The sequence below is a fragment of the Euleptes europaea genome, chromosome 7, assembly GCF_029931775.1.
Source record: "Euleptes europaea isolate rEulEur1 chromosome 7, rEulEur1.hap1, whole genome shotgun sequence".
NCBI classification, from domain to species: domain Eukaryota; kingdom Metazoa; phylum Chordata; class Lepidosauria; order Squamata; family Sphaerodactylidae; genus Euleptes; species Euleptes europaea.
The window spans coordinates 85,892,445-85,913,223 of NC_079318.1; the positions used below are offsets into that span (position 1 = coordinate 85,892,445).

Below are 20,779 nucleotides of genomic sequence, written 5' to 3' on the forward strand. Positions count from 1 at the left end.
CTCACACAGTGGCCAACCAGGTGCCTCTAGGAAGCCCCCAAACAAGACGACTGCAGCAGCACCATCCTGCCTGTGTTCCACAGCACCCAAGATAGTAGGCATGCTCCTCTGATCCTGGAGAGAATAGGTATGCATCATGACTAGTATCCATTTTAACTAGTAGTCATGAATACCCATTTCCTCCATGAACATGTCCACTCCCCTCTTAAAGCCTTCCAAGTTGGCAGCCTAGGTGAGGTCTAACCAGAGAAGAGTAAAGCGATACCATCACTCAGCATGATCTGGACACTATACTTCTGTTGATGCAGCCCAAGACCACATTTGCCATTTTAGCTACCGCATCACACAGCTGACTCATGTTCGGTGTTTGGTCTACTAAGACCCCAAGATCCTTTTCACACACACTACTGCTAAGACAAGTCTCCCCCATCCTATAATTATGCATTTGATTTTTCCTACCCAAATGCAGAACTTTACATTAATCTTTGTTGAAGTGCATATTATAAGTTTTAGCCCAATTCTCCAGCCTGTCAAGATCATCCTGTATCCTGGCTCTGTCTTCTACCATATTTGCTATCCCTCCCAACTTAGTATCATCTGCAAATTTAATAAGCATCCCCTCTATTCCTTCATTCAAATCATTTATAAAGATGTTGAACAACACAGGGCTCAGCTCAGATCCCTGAGGCACTCCACCTGTCACTTCTCTCCAAGTGGATGAGGAACCATTAACAAGCACTCTTTGGGTGCGATCTGTCAACCAGTTACAGATCCACTGAGCAGTAATAGGCTCTAAACCACATTTTTGGTCCTGGCTACTACTTGGATGGGAGACCACCAAGGAATTCCAGAATCGCTATTCAGAGGAAGGCAATGGCAAACCCTCTCTGTTAGTCTCTTGCCTTGAAAACCCTACTGGGTTGCCACAAATCAGCTGTGACTTAATGGCACTTTACACACACACACAATAAAAGGTATTGAACGGATTTTGTTTTTATTTATAAGCTGCCTTTCCAGTTCAAGGACTTCCCAAGGCACTCCATGCAGAGCACAGTATAAATTAGAATTGTAAAAAAAAAAATCTTGTGTGGTTTTGGAAGGCCTGTAAAGTGGGGGCTGGAGGCAACTCATGGGAGGAGCAGTTCCAAAGATAGGAAGAAGAAGAAGGAGAAGGAGAGTTGATTTTTTATATGCTGACTTTCTCTACCGCTTAAGAAAGAATCAAACCGGCTTACAATCACCTTCCCCTCCCCACAACAGACACCCTGTGAGGAAGGTTGGGCTGAGAGAGCTCTAAGAGAGCTGTAACTAGCCCAAGGTCACCCAGCTGGCTTCATGTGGAGGAGTGGGGAAACCAACCTGGTTCTCCAGATCAGAGTCCACTGCTCCAAACCACCGCTCTTAACCACTACACCACGCTGGCTACCAAAAAGGCCCACCCAGGAGGTTCCCACCAGGCACAACTCTGCTATCATGGGTCCCCACAAGAGGCCTCCCCGGATGACCTAAGAGACTGGGCAGGCACAAATGGGAAAAAGTGCTCCTTCGGGTACCCGTGGCCCAAGCAGTCTGGGTTTTGACCTTTAAACCACTAAAGCCCTGATACCTAGAGGAAAGAACTCCCTACTCCTATGTGAACTTACCAACACATTAAGATCTCAGAAAGCAGCCTAGAATGTCCCCACCTTTGGGGGTATTTTGGATGGCTACGCAGGAGAGGGTCTTCTTTGCAAAAGTGTCGGAGCTTCCACCTAGGGGAAGTCTCTCTCTCCCTGATCATCTCAGCGCCAGGCAAAGGCAGAGAGTTCCAGGAAAGTCTTTCGCAGATAAATATTTCTCCCTCTCCCTTGGCTGTTTTTGATTTTGTTGTTGGCTCCTGTCCCTCCTTGCGAGCCATTCAAGTTTTTATGATGCGGTTCTTTGGTTTTGCTAGAATTTTAATTGGCCTGGTGGGGGGGCATTTTAATCGACTGCCAGTTAGCCGCTTTGGGGATTTTACAAAACCAATAGGCGGGATACAAATCTTTTAATCAATAAAATTAAAGGTGTTTTTTTTTAAGGGATAACAGTGGTCAGGTCTCTCGCTCAACAGACACTTCTAATCTTTTTTTTCCAGCCAGAAGGCCATTCAGTAAGAAAAATACCCTGGGGGGGGGGTATTTAAGCGATCGAAAAATTGGCAGCATTAAAATAACACCAGTAGTAAATTTGTAATTAAGGTGGGGAAAGGGAAAGATCTAAAAAAGGCTTTCCAGAACCCTCCGGCCATTCCTTTCATTGCCCTCTGCTCCCTGGTCTCCATTCGGACAGGACAGGCGGAAATTCAACCTGTCTTTCATGTTCTAATGAAAAAGGCCTCATCAAACACAGCAGCTAGTGGCAGTTCCCGACTGAGACATTCATTTTTATTTATCTGGTCTTCTCGCATCTGCGATTCTCTCTCATTTACTTGACTCTCTTCCTGGTTAAAGACTACCACGAATAATCAGTTTTCAATCCGTTCCTTGTTGACCCCCCACCCTTCCGCAAGCGCGCCGGGCACCTGAGGTGCGTATCTGGAACTCATTTACAAAGAAAAACCAGAGACAACTTATTAACCGCGGAGGCCCCGTATCAACTGAGATCTCTCCGTTCCAGAGGAAAGCGGCCAGACGCTGCACCGGAATGAGAAAGCAGCTTCAAGTACCTGAGGCAACAGGCAAGGGAGGGGGCTCCTCGCCACAAACTGTTTGTAGAAGCCTGGTTTGCAGTGAGGCTTATAGAATTATGCATGGGATGGAGAAAAGGGAACAGAGAGAATTTCTCTCTCCTTTCCCATAATGCTGCAATTCAGGCACACCCAATGAGGGTGACGGGCAACAGATTCAGTGCTGCTTGGACACACATGAAGCTGCCTTATATGGAATCAGACTCTCGGTCCATCAAGGTCAGTATTCTCTACTCGGGCAGTGGCTCTCCAGGGTCTCAGGCAGAGGTCTTTCGCACCATTTAAAAAGGTAAAGGTAGTCCCCTGTGCAAGCACCGGGTCATTCCAGACCCATGGGGTGACGTCCCATCCTGATGTTTACTAGCCAGACTTTGTTTATGGGGTGGGTGCCGTTGCCTTCCCCCGTCATCTACACTTTACTCCCAGCAAGCTGGGTACTCATTTTACCGACCTCGCAAGGATGGAAGGCTGAGTCAACCTTGAGCTGGCTACCTGAACCCAACTTCCGTCGGGATCAAACTCAGGTTGTGAGCAGAGCTTTTGACTGCAGTACTGCAGCTTACCACTCTGTGCCATGGGGCTCTTTTTCACACCACTTACTACGGTAACACATATTTATAAACTGGAGATACTGGGGATTGAACTTGGTGCCTTCTGCATACCAAGCAAATGTTGTACCACTCAGGCATGGTCCCTCCCACTTGATGTAGTGGGAGCCACTGGCATAGATGGATTTAAATAGGGGTTAGACAGATTCATGGAGGAGAGGACCTTCAATGGCTACTAGCCATGATGCCTAAAGGGAACCTCCATATGCAGAGGCAGTAAACCTCTGAACGCGGGTGACAGAAGGCAATACTAAGAGATGTCATCGGCCTCCACATGCTGTTTGCCTGGCTCTCTGAGGCAAGTAGTCAGCCAGTGTGTGGAACAAGATACTGGACTAGAAGGTCCACTGGTCAGATCCAGCAGGGGTCTTATTTTATCTGTGTCTTAACTTCCAATTATAGGGTAAGGTGAGGAACTTGCATGGCTGAATGAGCCACCCTGAAAAGATAATCCTGTAGGATGTCAGGAAAAAGGCCAACTTGGAGGAAGTCTCCCTGAGGTCTATAAAATTATGCATGCTATGGAGAGAGTGGACAGGGAGAAGGAAGTATCTCTTCACACAGCGCATAGTTAAATTGTGGGACTCCCTGGCCCAGGATGTGGTGATGGCTGCCAACTTGGAAGGCTTTAAGAGGGGAGTGGACATGCATGGAGGAGAGGGCTATCCATGACTACTAGTAAAAATGGATACTAGTCATGATGCACACCTATTCTTTCCAGTATCAGAGGATCATTCCTATTATATTAGGTGCTGTGGAACACAGGCAGGATAACGCTACTGCAGTCATTCATCTCGTTTGTGGGCTTCCTAGAGGCACCTAGTTGGCCACTGTGTGAACAGACTGCTGGACTTGATGGAACTGGTTCTGATCCAGCCTGGCCTTTCTTATGTTCTTATGTGACTAACTAGTTTGTGCATATGCAGGGATGTATTTTTTTTTAGTAAGGAGGACCATTCAGTTATGTGACCCCCACACACTCTCCACGGTCCGAAGGCCAAACTGGTTTAGACCAGACAAAGTGACCATGTCAATGAGAAGGAGGGGACGATACAGAATCATAGAATCAATATGCTCTAGTCTTTTTGCCATCCGCACCGACTAATGCTTTGTTCAGATCAGAATGCATAGACGCATTATGAATCGAGCGTCATTGTCTCGAGATGTTTGTCTCCAGCTTGGAATGTAAAACAAGATCACGCCTGCATAACAGCAGTCAGAGGAGTACCTCGCTGCTTTGAAGGTGCATGCGTAAAATATGAAAGCGACAACTGAGTACAGAACGGTGCAGGGAACGCCCCCAGCTAAGCGAGCCTCTCCCCCATCCCCGATTTTTCCGAGAAAGCTCGTAAATAACAATCCTACTTCTGAATCGAGCCAAGGAGTGCCCACCATCGCATGAAAAGAAGCAGCCCGACGGCCCTCGGTTCCCTTCTCTCCTCGCCCAGCAATGAGGAAGGACCTCAAATGCCTTCTCCTGCCTGGAGGTCCCTCAGCTGACGCAGGAAGAACTCGGCTCGGCGGTGTCAACTCGCCCTGCTTCCTGTAATGCTCTCTGGCAGGAACCGAGGAGCCCGGCTACTTTCTGCCAGAATGCCTTTATCGGCTCCTTTCCCCTCAGCTCGCTGGCAGCTGAGCAGCTGACGGGGCGTCTGCGAGCGGAGGAGAGACAATAGCCGTGTGGTGGGACGCAACAGCGCAGCCGGTCAGCTGGCCGACGGATGGAAAGAGCAGCCATGTCAAGGGAAAGGAGTGAGGGGGGGCGGGTTGATGCCAGGGGGTTGCGGAAGGAATCGTGTGATGCTTTCGTGCCTTAGGCAAATTTAGTTGCCTCACAGATTTAAAAAAAAAATTAGGATGCAAAGCCAAGCTTATCTCAAATGGATTTCCCTCCAGGGCCCGGCAGTAGCTGAAGGGAAAAGAAAGGATTCAGGGAAAGAACCCCAGGGCTTAAACCTTCTCAAACAAATTGTACTGACTGGGCTGGAATGAGGGAAGGAGATGCCATACCAGGTCGGCCCAGTAGTCATGGGAACCGAGTTCCCGCCTGGTGCCCAGAATCATCCAGCTCAATAGGAATAATCACTCTGAGCTAGCAAATGTCCCGGAATAGGTTCTTTAATGATACTGTTCATGTGGCCAATTCGGCCCTGAACTATGTCACACTGAGACCAAAATAAAAAAAAGTGGGGGGGGGGGGGAGGAAGGAACTATCTAAATAACCCATAAGGAAAATAGTATTTTTTAATCTTAATTGAATGGGAAAGAAATTTGGCGAATGCCAGTGTAATATTAAAATCCACCCCTGCTAAAAGAACCCTCAGATTATCCAGTTTAGAGGCAGATTCCTGAATAAAAGGCTTTATCCACCTGTCTCTAGTCTCGAAGTGTTTCTATCAGTATTCTTATGTAAGAACATACAAAAAGCTCTACTGCATTGAACCCAAAAGGTCCATTTGGCCAGATGCCTTTAAGGAAGGCCATACACGAGCACTAGAGGGCAATAATGCCCCCTCCGCTGTTTGCTCACCAACTAGCATTCAGCGGTATACTGCTGCTGAACCTGGATGTTCTACTTTGTTATCCTGGTGATCCTTTTTTGTGTCTGAGCTAGTCTTCCTATAATCCTAACAGCATCCTTGTAAGGTGGGCCAGAATTATTACTCCCACGTTGTACAGTTGGCTTAAAGTCACCTAGTAAGTTTGCAAAAGATGACAGATTCGAACCAGGGAGCTCAAGGTTTATGGCTCAGCCGCTTGGCTAGAAAAAGTGCCATGAAAATGATCAAGAGTGTCCCCGCAAAGACACAGTAAAGCATTTGGGGCTTCAGGGTTTAGAAAAAGGACAGTGAAAGACTTGGGTTACCCAATGATGAACAGGTGTTGAGAGAGCAGAGGGAAAGCCCATCTTCAAACAGCCCAGAATTCACTGCCAGAACTCACTTGTTTCCTTAAGTCACATTTCCCCCCTACTCTGCTGTTCTTGAGAAGGAGCAAAGGACTATATGGGTGCAGAACACTCTCCTCCCCACGAAAGCGTGAGCCAGCGTGGTGTAGTGGTTAAGAGCGGTGGTTTGGAGCGGTGGACTCTGATCTGGAGAACCGGGTTTGATTCCTCACTCCTCCACATGAGTGGCGGAGGCTAATCTGGTGAACTGGATTTGTTTCCCCACTCCTCCACACGAAGCCAGCTGGGTGACCTTGGGCTAGTCACAGTTCTCTTAGAGCTCTATCAGCCCCACCTACCTCACAGGGTGTCTGTTGTGGGGAGGGGGAGGGGAAGGTGATTGTAAGCCGGTTTGATTCTGCCTTAAGTGGTAGAGAAAGTCAGCATATAAAAACCAACTCTTCTTCAGTTTTTTTGGGGAAGAGATGGCAAGGGGAGACAGTGAAGCGGGGAGGATCAGGCATTTCAGCAGGGGCCCCAATCCAGAAGGCGGCGTGGCCGGGGCCTGAGGATTAAGTAGCCATGCAGTGGGTGAGCTGACCCAGCCTCCCGCTGAGTCACGCCGCACAAAGCGGTCAGAGCATCGGGCCGTTTGCAGACAGCATTGTTAACAGCGGACATATTTCCCTGGCAAATTTCATTAACGTGCAGATGTCGCCCTTGTAACTTTTATGATTTGTGTGATTATGATTTTCAGTTGGCTTTCAGTTCTGCTACGTTGCATTTGATATTGTGCGATGCCATCCATTAAAGTGTCAGCTCGAGGGATACACTTAATTATATCTCCTGGCTTTTTCTTTACCTTTGTTTTTAAATTACGGAGAGGGTGGGACTCCTTGTCACTTTCTGGCTCCTGTTTGAGGGTCAAGCACTGATCCTCCCCCCCTTTTTTTCTGCCCAGGGACCCACACGACAGGTAAAGGGCCCAGTGCCCCCAAATGCCACCAATTTCATTTTGCAAGAAGATCAGGGGCAGCATGAGAAAATTCTAGGTTTGCACGCACCCAACTCTTGCAGGGGAAAGTGGCCCATGGAGGGACGCCTCCTGGAGACAGTCTACAGCCCCGGTCTGAACGATAAACACCAAGCAAAAGTTCTTTCATCTCCTTTCCCATAACATCCCATAATGAAGACATTAGGAAGAACTTTCTGACAGAGCAGTTCCTCAGTGAAAATGAGGTGAGGTGGTAAGCGCCTTCCCTGGAGGTTTTTAAGAAGAGGTTAGTTGGCCATCTGTCAGCAATGCTGATTCTGTGACCTTAGGTAGATGATGAGAGGGAAGGCATCTTGGCCATCTTCTGGGCATGGAGTAGGAGTCACTGAGGGTGTGGGGGGGAGGTAGCTGTGAATTTCCTGCATTGTGCAGGGGGCTGGACTAGATGACCCTGGTGGTCCCTCCCAACTATGATTCTATTATTCTATTCTATGATTCTATCATCTGCCCTGGAAATCCTGAGCTGCTGGCCCGCAGCAAACCAGGATTAGGACCCTCTTGGCTCTTCTCCCCCCACAGACTGCAGGGAAACATACCACAGGATTCAGGGGACGCGAGGCGCAACCCGGAGAAACAGATGCCCTGACAGTGCGGCCCCTTGCCAGCCAGCAACAGCTCCTCCCAGCAAAGATGAGGCATATGGCAAGCGGGCGGTTCTCCCCGGCACGGCACCATATGGTGCGGTAACAGAACAAACCCCGCTGACGCCATCAGATACCAGCTTGGAGGAGGTGGCCATCTGGCTTCTCCAGCCCCATGGAAGAAAGCAGGTCACGGGGGCAGGTCTTGCAAGAACTAACTTCCTGACGGGCACAGGTGGATCAGGTCTCGGCAAGTGTGTCACAGTGCCAAACTGGTCTGGAAGGTGATGTATCGTGTGGTGCGTGCCAGGCAGTACTCAGCTAAGCAGTGCTCAACCACAGAGCGCTGAGCTTGGTTCTGGCAGGCCACGATTCGAATCTTGCCTCCGCTGGGTGCCCCCTGAAGAAGTCGCTTTTGTCCCTCTGTGGTCATTTCTGCATGGGTACTTTCACTCACGTTCACCCCTCCCCCCCCACCGTCTGAATCGGTTGTTCCTTGGAGTTATGCATGAGTTTTCCGCCCCTTAGAGATGACCTTGCTGCCAGCCCTCGCAATGTCAGAGTCTTCCCATTCCTCTGTTAATCAGACTCTTCCATCTTCCCTGAGCGAAGCCCAGGTGAAATCCCCATGCAGAAGGCAAAGCGCGGGACACGCAAGCTTGGTTTCTCTCACAGCCAGTTAAAAAGCAGCATGTCCAGAGGTGGGGATTGAATTACTTCCTGTTTAGTCCGAGCTCTTTCTGAGCAGAAGAAAATCTTTTTAAAACAGAGGCTTGGATTTCTCCCCCCACCTTTCAGATTGCTCTGTTTTTTATGTTGTTGTTCTTAAAATGTTTTTTATGTGGCAGTTGGGTTTGGAGGGGGGATTTTCTCTCACAGTAAGCACTACAAGTAAGCCAATTACAAAGCAGCATTTAAAGGGGTGGGGACGTGATCTGAGCTTGGAGACTGCTGGTGCAGAGATTTCCAACAGGAAAGTGTGGGTCCAGCCAGCAATGAACCTCAGATAAAACTCCCATTCATAAATGACCTATGTGCCTCTCTCAGCGACCTACCAGTTAAACAAGTTGGAGCAGCACAGCCGAAATGTGATCCAGGAGGTGCCCCCCTCCCCAGTTCAAAGTAGGGGGCCTTCGGCAAGGCAACTCTGACCTGGTGAACCGGATTTGTTTCCCTGCTCCTACACATGAAGCCAGCTGGATGACCTTGGGCTAATCACACTCTCTCAGTCCCACCTACCTCATAGGGTGTCTGTTGTGGGGGGGAGAAGGGAAGGGGATTGTAAGCCAGTTTGATTCTTCCTTAAATGTGGAGAAAGTCAGCATATAAAAACCACCTCTTCTTCTTCATACCAGGGTGCTACGTGGAGGCAGGCAATGTCAAATCACCTCTGAGCACCTCTTTTCTTGAAAACCCTACAGGGTCGCCATAAATCAGCTGTGACCTGGCGGCACTTCCCATGACCAGTCAAGCCACCATCTGCTAGCCTCCTATGTGCAACATGCGCATAACTATAGCAGCATAACTATAGCGCATAACTATAGCATAACATGCGCATAACTATAGCAGCCTCCCTTACAAGGCAGTTGTAAGGATTACCACCAGACAGCCTACCTGCCATGCTCCAAGTACTGAAAGAGCTTCGTCTCATTATTGAATGTTATTACTGAAGCAAGTGAGTGAGCTGTGTGGTGGTGAGTTGGAGACTGGGAGAATGCACTCTGCACAGTCTCAGGGGCACACCTGAAGATGCAAGAAAAAGGAGCTGGAGGGGAAGTGAGAGGAGATGTGGAGCAAAGAAGACGGGATTTGGAGATGGTGACATTTCGGAATATTTGGTGGGGCAGAGGTGGCAGACCTTCCGCTTTGCAACCAAAAGGGCAGATTTCTGCAGCAACATGGGAACCGGACTGTGGGGAAACTGGGGATGTTGAACACATGAACACATGAAGCTGCCTTATACTGAGTCAGACCCTTGGTCCACCAAAGACAGTATTGTCTACGCATACCGGCAGCGGCTCTCCAGGATCTCAGCTAGAGGTCTTACACACCACCTTCTTGCCTAGTCCCTTTAACTGGAGATGCCGGGGGTTGAACCTGGGACTTTTTGCATGCCAAGCAGAGGCTCTACCACTCAGCCATGGCCCCTCGAAACAACCACATCAGATATTTTGTTCCTTGATCAGGACTGTGATCCAGCTCCTGCAACTTCAACTCGGAGCTGGAATCCTGCTTCAGGAAGCATCATTATGCCTAACGGAGACGTCCTTGGGAGGGAACAAACAGCCCCCTTCATCATTTCTGTTGTTTCCCCGGTTGTCACCGTGGAAGAGCAAGAGTCAGGCTGCCCGTTTTCATTGACGGCAGTGAGGATTTTTTTTGTTTCTTTGGCGCATTTTCTACACAATGTATATGTACAAGGTGCATTATTTATAGATAACGGTTGATTTTTTTGACACCCAAATAATGTGAAAATGTGAAGGTTCAGCACAAGAGATACAGGAAAGGGGCTACAATATACAAGATTCGTCAGACAAAGCGGGGGCTTGGCAATCTAACCCAAAATGGAAAATGTTGTATTAATCTGAGGATTTTAGCTAATTTATTTATGTAAGAATAATATATCCCATAATTTTAGATACTGTATCTTTTAATTCTATCTTGTAATTGATATGAATATTTTAATGGCTTTGCCGTATTAATAAATCTGAATCTGGGCGAATGAATAAGGATCTGTAGGTTCGATTACCGCAGGGGAGAAGCAAAACCAGAAGGGGGGGTCTTCAAACCGAACTGGCAAGCTTGTGGAATTGGATAACATCCCTATATTTCGAGGCTGATCAATGCTTTTCCTAGAGGAGGAAGCAACCCAGGAGTAACAAAGCTCTGTGCTCAGAGGCCGCAACCCTCATCTCAGAGAAGGGGGGCTTAGATAGCACAGGAAGGACAGTGGGGGAAGGGCCATTGCTCAGAGGATCCGTTTTGCACACAGAAGGCCCCAGGTTCAATGCCCAGCATTTCCTATTAAAAAGGACCACATAGTAGGTGATGTGAAAGGCCTCTGCTTTAGACCATGGAGAGCCACTTCCAGTCTGAGCAGACCAACAGAGTTCAACCTTTCCGCTGCTGGGACTTTGATCCCCAAGGCTGCAGCGCGGGATCTAGTGAGCTGCAAGCATATGAAATCATGGTCAGGAAGAGGGGAAGCCAGAATGATGACTGGCCTCACCAGCGTCAAGACTAAAGCCAGCATGGCATAGCAGTTAGACTAGGATCCGGGAGACCCAGGTTCGAATCCCCACTCTGCCATGGAAGCTCGTTGGGTGACCTTGGGCCAGTTACACACTCTCTGCCTAACCTTCCTCACAGGGCTGTTGTGAGGATAAAATGGAGGAGAGGAGAACGATCTAAGGCACTTTGGGTCCCCATTGGGGGAAAGGCAGGATATAAGAAGAGCTGAAGAAGAAGAGTTGGTTTTTATATGCCAACTTTCTCTGCCACTTAAGGCAAACCGGTTTACAATCACCTTCCCTTCGCCTCCCCACAACAGACACCCTGTGAGGTAGGTGAGGCTGAGAGAGCTGTGACTACCCCCAGGGTCGCCCAGCTGGCTTAGTGTGTAGGAATGGGGAAACAAATCCAGTTCACCAGATTAGCCTCCGCTGCTCATGTGGAGGAGTGGGGAATCAAACCCGGTTGTCCAGATCGGACTCCACCGCTCCAAACCACCGCTCTTAACCACTACACCACGCTTGCTAAATAAACAATCAAAATATAAACTAAGACAGCAGAATATTGTCAAAGGCTTTCACGGTCAGAGTTCATTGGTTCTTGTAGGTTATTCGGGCTGTGTGACCATGGTCTTGGTATTTTGTTTCCTGACGTTTCACCAGCAGCTGTGGCAGGCATCTTCAGTGTTACTCCTCTGAAGATGCCTGCCACAGCTGCTGGTGAAACGTCAGGAAACAAAATACCAAGACCACGGTCACACAGCCCAGATAACCTACAAGAACCAATAAGACAGCAGAGCATATGAGCCGAGGACAGGAAATACAAGCCAAGCACCAGGAGGTGATACGATAACCATCTTCAAGTACTTGAAGGGCTGTCATATAGAGGATGGTGCCGAGTTGTTTTCTGTTGCCCCAGAAGATTGGACCAGAACCAACGGGGGAAAATTAAATCAAAAGAGTTAGGAAGCCGGTGAAGGCATCTCTTGTTCCCGTAAGGAATTGCAACTTTCTTTCCCCATTTTATTGAGCTCTTTACTGGGAATTTGCACTGCCCACCATGGTGTTTTGCAGACTTCTACAGTGAGAGGTTTTCACGTGCGTTGTTCTGGGTTTAATGCTCATCATTATTGTGCTAATGCTGTTCAGCTGCCCCCTTGTGAGCCTTGCTGGCAGGGTATACATCCCATTAAAATATTAAAATAAATAAATTATAACCTGCTCGGAGCCTCTGGGGGTCAGGTGGGCTAAAAATTCAAATAAATGAATGAATAAACAAACAATCAAATACATTAGGAAAGAAAACACAAACCAGCCTGTCGTCTCAAACAAAAAGGAATACCAAAGCACGCCATCTCCCAATGGAAAATGCAAATCCAAAACAACAGAAGCATGGGATCCCGGGAGATGCTTCCTACCTTGACGCCACGGATCCGGAACTCTGCCAAGGCCCGGCTCATCTTGGAAGCTGCCGTGGGGTGGTCTTTGCCATGAGCGATGACTTTCACCAGCAGTGAGTCGTAGTGCGGGGAGATGACGGCTCCTTGGAAGGCTGAGGCACTGTCCAGGCGGATCCCCATGCCCTCGCCGCTCCGAAACACCTGGAAGGAAAGAGAAGAAGGCCGAGAGGTGAAAGATATTCCCAGAATGCAACAAACAGTTCAGTGGATGGACCGTGCGCTTGGAGGGGCCCAAGGAGGGGTTGTGGCTCAGTGGTAAGCATCTGCTTGGCATGAAGAAGGTCCCAGGTTCAATCCCAGGCTTCTCCAGTTAAAGGGACTAGGCAAGTAAGGTGATGTGAAAGACATCTGCCTGAGACCCTGGAGAGCTACCGCTGGTCTGAGTAGACAATACTGACTTTGATGGACCAAGGGTCTGATTCAGTATGAGGCAGCTTCATGTGTTCATAAGAGCACCTGTCCTCTTATGCCATCACTGCTTTGGGGAGGAGCTGTTGCTCAGTGGTAGAGCATCTGCTTGGCATGCAGAAGGTCCCAGGTTCAATCCCAGGCTTCTCCAGTTAAAGAGACAAGGTAGGTAGGTGATGTTAAAGACCTCTATCTGAGACCCTGGAGAGCTGCTGCCAGTCTGAGTAGACAATACAGACTTTGATGGACGAAGGGTCTGATTCAGTATGAGGCAGCTTCATGTGTTCATGTGATTCCAGGGGAGAGGCTGTGACTCAGTAGTAAGACACGTGTTTTGAATGCAGGAGATTCAGTCCCTGGTATTTCCGGTTCAAGGATCTCAGGAATGAAGTGGATGGAAAGATCTTCCTCTGTTTGAGATCTAGTTGAGCTGCTGCCTGTCAGAGGGGACCATAAGAACGTAAGAAAAGCCACGCTGGATCAGACCAAGGCCTATCAAGGCCCATCAAGACTGTTCACACAGTGGCCATCCAGGTGCCTCTAGGAAGCCCACAAACAAGACGACTGCAGCAGCATTGTCCTGCCTGTGTTCCACAGCACCTAATATAATAGGCATGCTCCTTGTTGAATTAGGTGGGCCAAAGGTCTGACTCGGACCTTATGGAAGCTTCATGGGTTTGGTCTTAAACCTCTAGCATCTTAAGCAGCACCAGCATGAGACCTTCCACGTGCCAAGCAGATGCTCTGCCACTGAGCCACAGCCCAGTTGTGAGTGGTGGACTCTAATCTGGAGAACCAGGTTCAATTCCCTGCTCCTCCATATGAAACCTGCTGGGTGACCATGGGCTAGAGCTCTCTCAGCCCCACCTATCTTACAGAGTGACTGTTGTGGGGAGGGGAAGGGAAGGTGATTGTAAGCTGCTTTGAGACTCCTTAAAATTGAGAAAAATGGGGTACAAACATTATTTTTAAAATAACCTCTGTCTCAGAATCCGCTGTGTATGTATGTATGTGCCATCAAGTCGCAAATGACATGACAACCCCCATAAGGTTTTTTTTTTAAAAGTTTTTTATTGTTTTCCATTAATATAGATATTAACATAAGGGGTTTTCCAGGCAACATAAGCATATAAGAAAGGCCATGTTGGATCAGACCAAGGCCCATCAAGTCCAGCAGTCTGTTCACACAGTGGCCAACCAGGTGCCTCCAGGAAGCCCACAAACAAGACGACTGCAGCAACATTATCCTGCCTGTGTTCCACAGCACATAATATATTCGGCATGCTCCTCTGATCCTGGAGAGAATAGGTATGCTTCATGACTAGTATCCATTTTAGCTGCTAGCCATGAATATCTCTCTCTTCCATGAACATATCCACTCCCCTCTTAAAGCCTTCCAAGTGGGCAGCCATCACCCCATCCTGGGGCAGGGAGTGCCACAATTTAACTATGGGCTGTGTGAAGAAATACTTCCTTTGATCTGTTTTGAATCTCTCACCCTCCAGCTTCAGCTGATGACCCCGCGTTCTGGTATTATGAGAGAGGGAGAAAAGCTTCTCCCTGTCCACACTCTCCAAAGCATGCATAATTTTATAGACCTCTATCATGTCTCCCCTTACCTAGCTTCTTTCCAAACTAAACACCCCTAAGTGTTTTAACTGCTCCTCATAGGGCAAGTGAGAAGCAGAAGTGAGGTTGCCATTGCCTTCCTCTGCAGAGTCTTCTTTGGTGGCCATCTTCTAAGCACTGACCCTACTTAGCTTCCGAGATCTGACCAGTCATATCAGATCGCTCCACATCCACGGTTGAACCACTGGTCAGCCTCAATTTCCATGACCAATCCTTCTCTCTCTTTTACAGGCCCTATGCCAAAGACCCTCCATAGCATGGGAAGTGCCCAACATTCACAGAACAGAAGGCTGAAGCATAGAATCATAGAGTTGGAAGGGGCCATAAAGGCTATCTAGTCCAACCCCCCGCTCAATCAGCCTAGAGCATCCCTGATAAGTGTTTGTCCAGCTTCTGCTTAAAGACCACCAGAGGGGAGAGCTCACCACCTCCCTAGGTAGCCGATTCCACTGCTGAACAGCTCTTACTGTAACCCCCCCCCCCATAATATGGTACCTTTCCGCTCACAATAAACCCATTATTGTGAGTCCTATCCTCTGCTGCCAACAGGAACAGCTCCCTGCCCTCTGATGACAGCCCTTCAAATACTTCAAGAGAACGATCCTGCTCTTCTCCAGACTGAACACACCCAACTCCCTCAGCCTTTCCTCGCAGGGCTTGGTCTCCAGGCCCCTGATCATCCTCGTCGCTCTCCTCTGCACCCGCTCGGTTCTGTCCACATCCTTGTTGAAGTGAGGCCTCCAGAACACTCCAGGTGCGGCCTGACCAATGCAGCATACAGTGGGGCTATGACATCTTGCGATTTGGAAGTTATGCCTCTGTTGATGCACCCCAGGACCGCATCAGCCTTTTAATCCCCAAATCTTTTTTCCCCCTTTTAATACAAGAAAAAGTAAAGTGTCGCTTGAAGTGATACATGCAGCTATTGGGGCAGAAATCAGGAGTCCTGTTTATTTCCTCCTCTGTTGCCATTTGTTGGCTCTGTCTCATCCGCCTCCCCTTTGCGCTCAACCCAGGGCAGCCAGACCGCGCGGTCAGTTTCAATTTTGTATTTCTCGCCTGTTTAATTTCTGTTCTCTCTAATGCTGCCCCCTCCTGGGAGTACAAGCCGCCAAGTTGTTTCTGGAAGGGGCCCTGGAGGAGAACAATGGCCGGACACAGCGCCAGTTGCAGCAGGCGGGAGAGGGGAGCACAACTCAGTTGTAGACTTACACACACACACACTTCAGGAGGAGGAGATCTCGCCCCTTCACCGCAGTCCTGCTGCACTTTGATAAACCGAAGTGACAGGGCCCCTTTGGAGGCACGCACTGCAACCAGGCCGCTTGCCAGACTGTGTCAAATCACTGGGCTTCTAATGATCAGGTCCTCGCAGCGGCCTCTCACAGAGATGGCTCCTTGCGCACAAACCAAGACACTGGCTTAGCGCTGGCCTGCGCTCGTGCTATACACTGATTCTGGACGTTTTAAGAGTCCCTATTTTTTGCTTTGTTTTAAAAACAGGCCGCTAGTCCTCAAGGAAAGCAAAGAAGAAGAAGAAGAAGAGGAGGAGGAGGAGGAGGAGGAGGAGTTGGTTTTTATATGCCGACTTTCTCTACCACTTAAGGGAGACTCAAACCGGTTTACAATCCCCTTCCCTTCCCCTCCCCACAACAGACACCCTGTGAGGTAGGTGGGGCTGAGAGAGCTTTAGGAGAGCTGTGACTAGCCCAAGGTCACCCAGCAGGCTTCATGTGGAGGAGTGGGGAAACAAATCCGGTTCACCAGATTAGAGTCCACCGCTCCAAACCACCACTCTTAACCACTATACCATGCTGGCTCTCCTCCTTTGCATGTGGGCACCCTGCAAACAGAAAAAAAAACAGATGCCTGTCCTGGATAGCCCCAGGCTAGCCTGATCTTGCCAGATCTCAGAAGCTAAGCAGGGTCGGCCCCAGCAAGCATTTGGATGGGAAACCAGGGTTGGAAGGAATACCAGGGTTGTGACGCAGAGGTAGGCAACGGCAAACCACCTCTGCATGTTTCTTGCCTTGAAAACCCTACAGGGTCGCCATAAGTCGGCTGTGACTTGACGGCACACACAAAAAACGGTTACATATTTAAAAAGAGGATCCCACATTGTAAACGGGAGCTAAAAGTGGGTTAGAAAACTAAGAAAGTCTACTGAACACAAATCCTACAACCTGAGTGGATATAACCTCGGAGTGGACCAGGGTTTAAATTCTCACTTGGCCACAATGTCTAACATACCTCAAAGTACTACTGTGAGGATCAAATGGGGTAATCCCCACTGCTTTGGGTTCCTTGGAGGAACGGCGAGACACAATTACTGGAGTAAACAACAGTTATAAATAATGACTGTTCATGTGGCAGGAATGATAACAAATCCCTCTAAAGCCCAGATATCCTCAGTGTCATAATCTATAGAGATTTCAATGCATGAAGAAGTGGCTTGTGACTGCATGAGAGAATCCCTACATGTTCTCCTGTGGGACAGATGGTTGATCCAGGATCGGGCTGGAGGCAGAAAGCCGGGTAAATGTAGAAAGTGTGTGTGTGTATGCACGTGTGAAGAAGAAGAAGAGTTGGTTTTTATATGCTGACTTTCTCTACCACTAAAGGGAGACTCAAACCGGCTTACAATCACCTTCCCTTCCTCCCCCCACAACAGACACCCTGTGAGGTAGGTGGGGCTGAGACAGTGTGACTAGCCCAAGGTTACCCAGCTGGCTTCACGTATAGGAGCGGGGAAACAAATCCAGTTCACCAGATTAGCCTCTGCCGCTCATGTGGAGGAGTGGGGAATCAAACCTGGTTCTCCAGATCAGAGTCCACTGCTCCAAACCACCACTCTTAACCACTACAGCAACTGCACAGTTGTTAAAGGTTCAGGAGTTCCAATAAATAGTGCCTGATGATACAGGGCCCTGAGCAAGATATCATCTGGGATCTGCCCATGGTGACGAAACTATAGATCCAGGCACTTTGCATCTGTAAGCACTGAAGCACTCTGTACTTGATGGCCTGATGGCTCATCCCCCAGGCCCCCTTTCAGCCAGCTATGAATCTGCAGCCAGGTTCCATCTCACAGACAGTGAGCAGTCCCAATGGCTGAATTATTGAGATGAATTCCAGGGCTGAGGGCCTTTCTCCAAAGCCTGCCTGGGCATCTTTCAGGGAAGCTTTACCGCCTTTACTGATCTTCTCATTGAGCAACCTCTAATAAGCTTCCAGGTAACCCTGGTGTTCTCCTGGCAGTGGTGTGGATCCACACAGTGAGAAAGACATACAGTGCATTCCTAAGGAGAGTTACTCCAGTCTAAGCCTATTCATTTCAATGGGCTTAGACTGGAGTAACTCTCCTTAGCATTGCACTGTTAGTCTCCAAATACCGGGAGATCTCATGTCTGGGCCGGAATGCAGATTAAGGCAGAAGAAGCAGGCAGCCATAAAGGACCAACATAGCTCAGGTGTACCAGTGAATCAGTCTCTCTGTGTGTGTTAAGTGCCGTCAAGTCGCTTCCGACTCATGGCGACCCTATGAATGAAAGTCCTCCAAAATGTCCTATCTTTGACAGCCTTGCTCAGATCTTGCAAATTGAAGGCTGTGGCTTCCTTTATTGAGTCAATCCATCTCTTGTTGGGTCTTCCTCTTTTCCTGCTGCCCTCAACTTTTCCTAGCATGACTGTCTTTTCCACTGACTCTTGTCATCTCATGACGTGACCAAAATATGATAGCCTCAGTTTAGACATTTTAGCTTCTAGGGTCAGTTCAGGCTTGATTTGATCTATCAGTCTAGGGAAAGAGAAAATCAGTTTAGGGAAAGAGAAAAAGGACCAGAATTCCCCAGCCACCCCCTACCACTGACAAACAGACCATCTGGCCCTACACACCAAAGCCCCCCAGCCCTGTTGTTCAGAGATGCTGATGGATCCACCAAGACGTTACTGAGTACTGCAAGTGTGAAAGGTGCGCATACAGCAAGAACCCTTCAAGGAGACACTCCTTATCTTGGGGAGGTGAAGGCACGATCCTGCATACAAGAACTTAGTCGGGGGGGGGGGGGACAAACAAGGCAAGATACTTGAAGATCTGTGAGCGGATCTTCTGAGTGTTTTTAATTGATAAAAAGCATCCGCTGGGGGCAGGTGGCAATTTGCTGTGGGTTTTGGCATTGGGAAGAGGATTCTTGTTGTTTTTTACTCCTCTTCCACTGTGATGTTGTCCTGACGTCAAACAACATCCTTCAAACTGTAATTTGCTCCATTGGGGTGACGACCATCTCCAAGAGGTGCCAGGAAAACCCCTCCTGATCCAAAACCTGAAAAGTCCATTCACAGATTTCCCAACCTCTTGTCTAGCTTAGCCCTGGCTCTGACCTTTGGGCCAGTCACAGTTCTCTCAGAAACTCTCTCAGCCCACACAGAGGCCGGCAATGGCAAACCACCTCCGAACGTTTCTTGCCTTGAAAACCCTACAGGGTCGCCATAAGCAGGGCTGTGACTTGAGGGCAGTTTCTACCACTGACCTTTACTGGAGCAATGTGTCAGTTATGGAGCTGTCTAAGGTACTGAATCTATTATCTACCTCTCTGCAGCACTGACTGATGGCTGCCAGGATTAGATATGGCAAGGAAGTCCTGGAAGGTCTTTGTGTCAACCATAAGCCTTTCCTTGAGGCTAAGCCCGTTCAAAATCCACTGTCCTACATCAGATTGGCTCACCTACACAGCAGATAGCACACCGCGAGCGTTAATGAGAGTAAATCATGTACCTAATTGGCCTTACATGTGAAACACGAATAATAGTCTAACGGCTGATGAAGTGGAATCGGCTCCACACACTCCTTCCCTTCCAAAGTCCTTGACAGGTTCAGGGAACTGAATTTCGAGCCACCTCCACCTTCTGATTGAGATTCAGCCCAAGACGCGCATGAGAAGCAACGCAAGAATTATGGCTCTCTGGAGGCCATGCAGAGAAAGAAACACGTTTGTGGATCTCTCTGCCTTGCTTATTTAAACCGAAGGAGGAATTCGTAATCAGAAGAAACCGAGAGGCTGGTGAATGGCATCACTGGCAGCCAGAATAAATCACGCCATCAACCTCCACGTTCCTCTCCTACTAATGAAGCCAATAAATCAGTCACACAAACTGGGGCAAGTCCTGAGGTTTTGCTTACAAATGCTCTCTAATGGGGCTCTGTGGCAGATTAGGATTAAAAATGCCTCTCCTATATGATGACAGAAGATGGGGAGTTTTTCAGTGTTCTAATGACAGAGGTTTTGGCAGGTGTTGAGGGAAGAAGAAGAGTTGGTTTTTATACCCCACTTTTCTCTACCTTTAAGGAGTCTCAAAGTGGCTTACAATCGCCTTCCCTTCCTCTCCCCACAACAGGCACCTTGTGAGGTAGGTGGAGATGAGAGAGTTTGGAGAGAATTGTAACTAGCCATAGGTCACCAAGCAGGCTTCATGTGGAGGAGTGGGGAATCAAACTCGGTTCTCCACATCAGAGTCTGCGGCTCTTTACTACTACACCATGCTGGCTGGGAGCGGGAAAATGCTTCAGACAAAGCCATTCTAGGGAAGTTCATACCTAAGGAGCTGGCTACAAGCTACCCTCCTCTTGGATGGGTTTCATGTATGGGGGAAATCTGGGGATTCAAAGCCTATCTGGCTTCTGCTGTACATATGTAAGTGCTGTTAAGTTGCAACCAACTTATGGCTACACCAGCAAGGGGCTTTCAAGTCAAGGGAGAAGCAGAGGTGGCTTGCCAGTGCCTTCCTCGGCAGAGTCTTCCTTCGCGGTCTCTTCCAAGTGCCGACTCTGCTTAGCTCCCAGGATCGGGCTACACCATGCCACCTTTCTTTTTGAACACATGAACACATGAAGCTGCCTGGTTCTGAGTCAGACCCTCGGTCCATCAAAGTCAGTATTGACTACTCAGACTGGCAGCAGCTCTTCGGGGTCTCAGGCACGGGTCTTTCACATCACCTATAGGCCTAGTCCCTTTAACTGGAGATGCCGGGGGTTGAACCTGGGACCTTCGGCATGCCAAGCAGATGCCCTACCACTGAGCCACAGCCCCTCCCTTTTGCTATTTGTAGTAGCAGGTAAAGCCATTCTCTAGCCCAGTGCAGACGTGACACCAGAAATACTGAGAGCCGGTGTGAAGTAGTATAGGGTAGGGTCTGATGCACAAGGTACAGAAATCTTG

At 48.7% G+C, this 20,779-nt stretch overlaps 1 protein-coding gene across 1 annotated transcript in view; it reads right to left on the reverse strand.

The window, feature by feature from the left end:
• PC (pyruvate carboxylase) overlaps positions 1 to 20,779 on the reverse strand; it is a 327,688-nt gene that overhangs the window by 125,249 nt on the left and 181,660 nt on the right. The window contains exon 9 of the mRNA XM_056852467.1: positions 12,486 to 12,668. Within this exon, the coding sequence (XP_056708445.1) occupies positions 12,486 to 12,668 (183 nt within the window). The remainder of the gene's footprint in view (positions 1 to 12,485; positions 12,669 to 20,779) is intronic.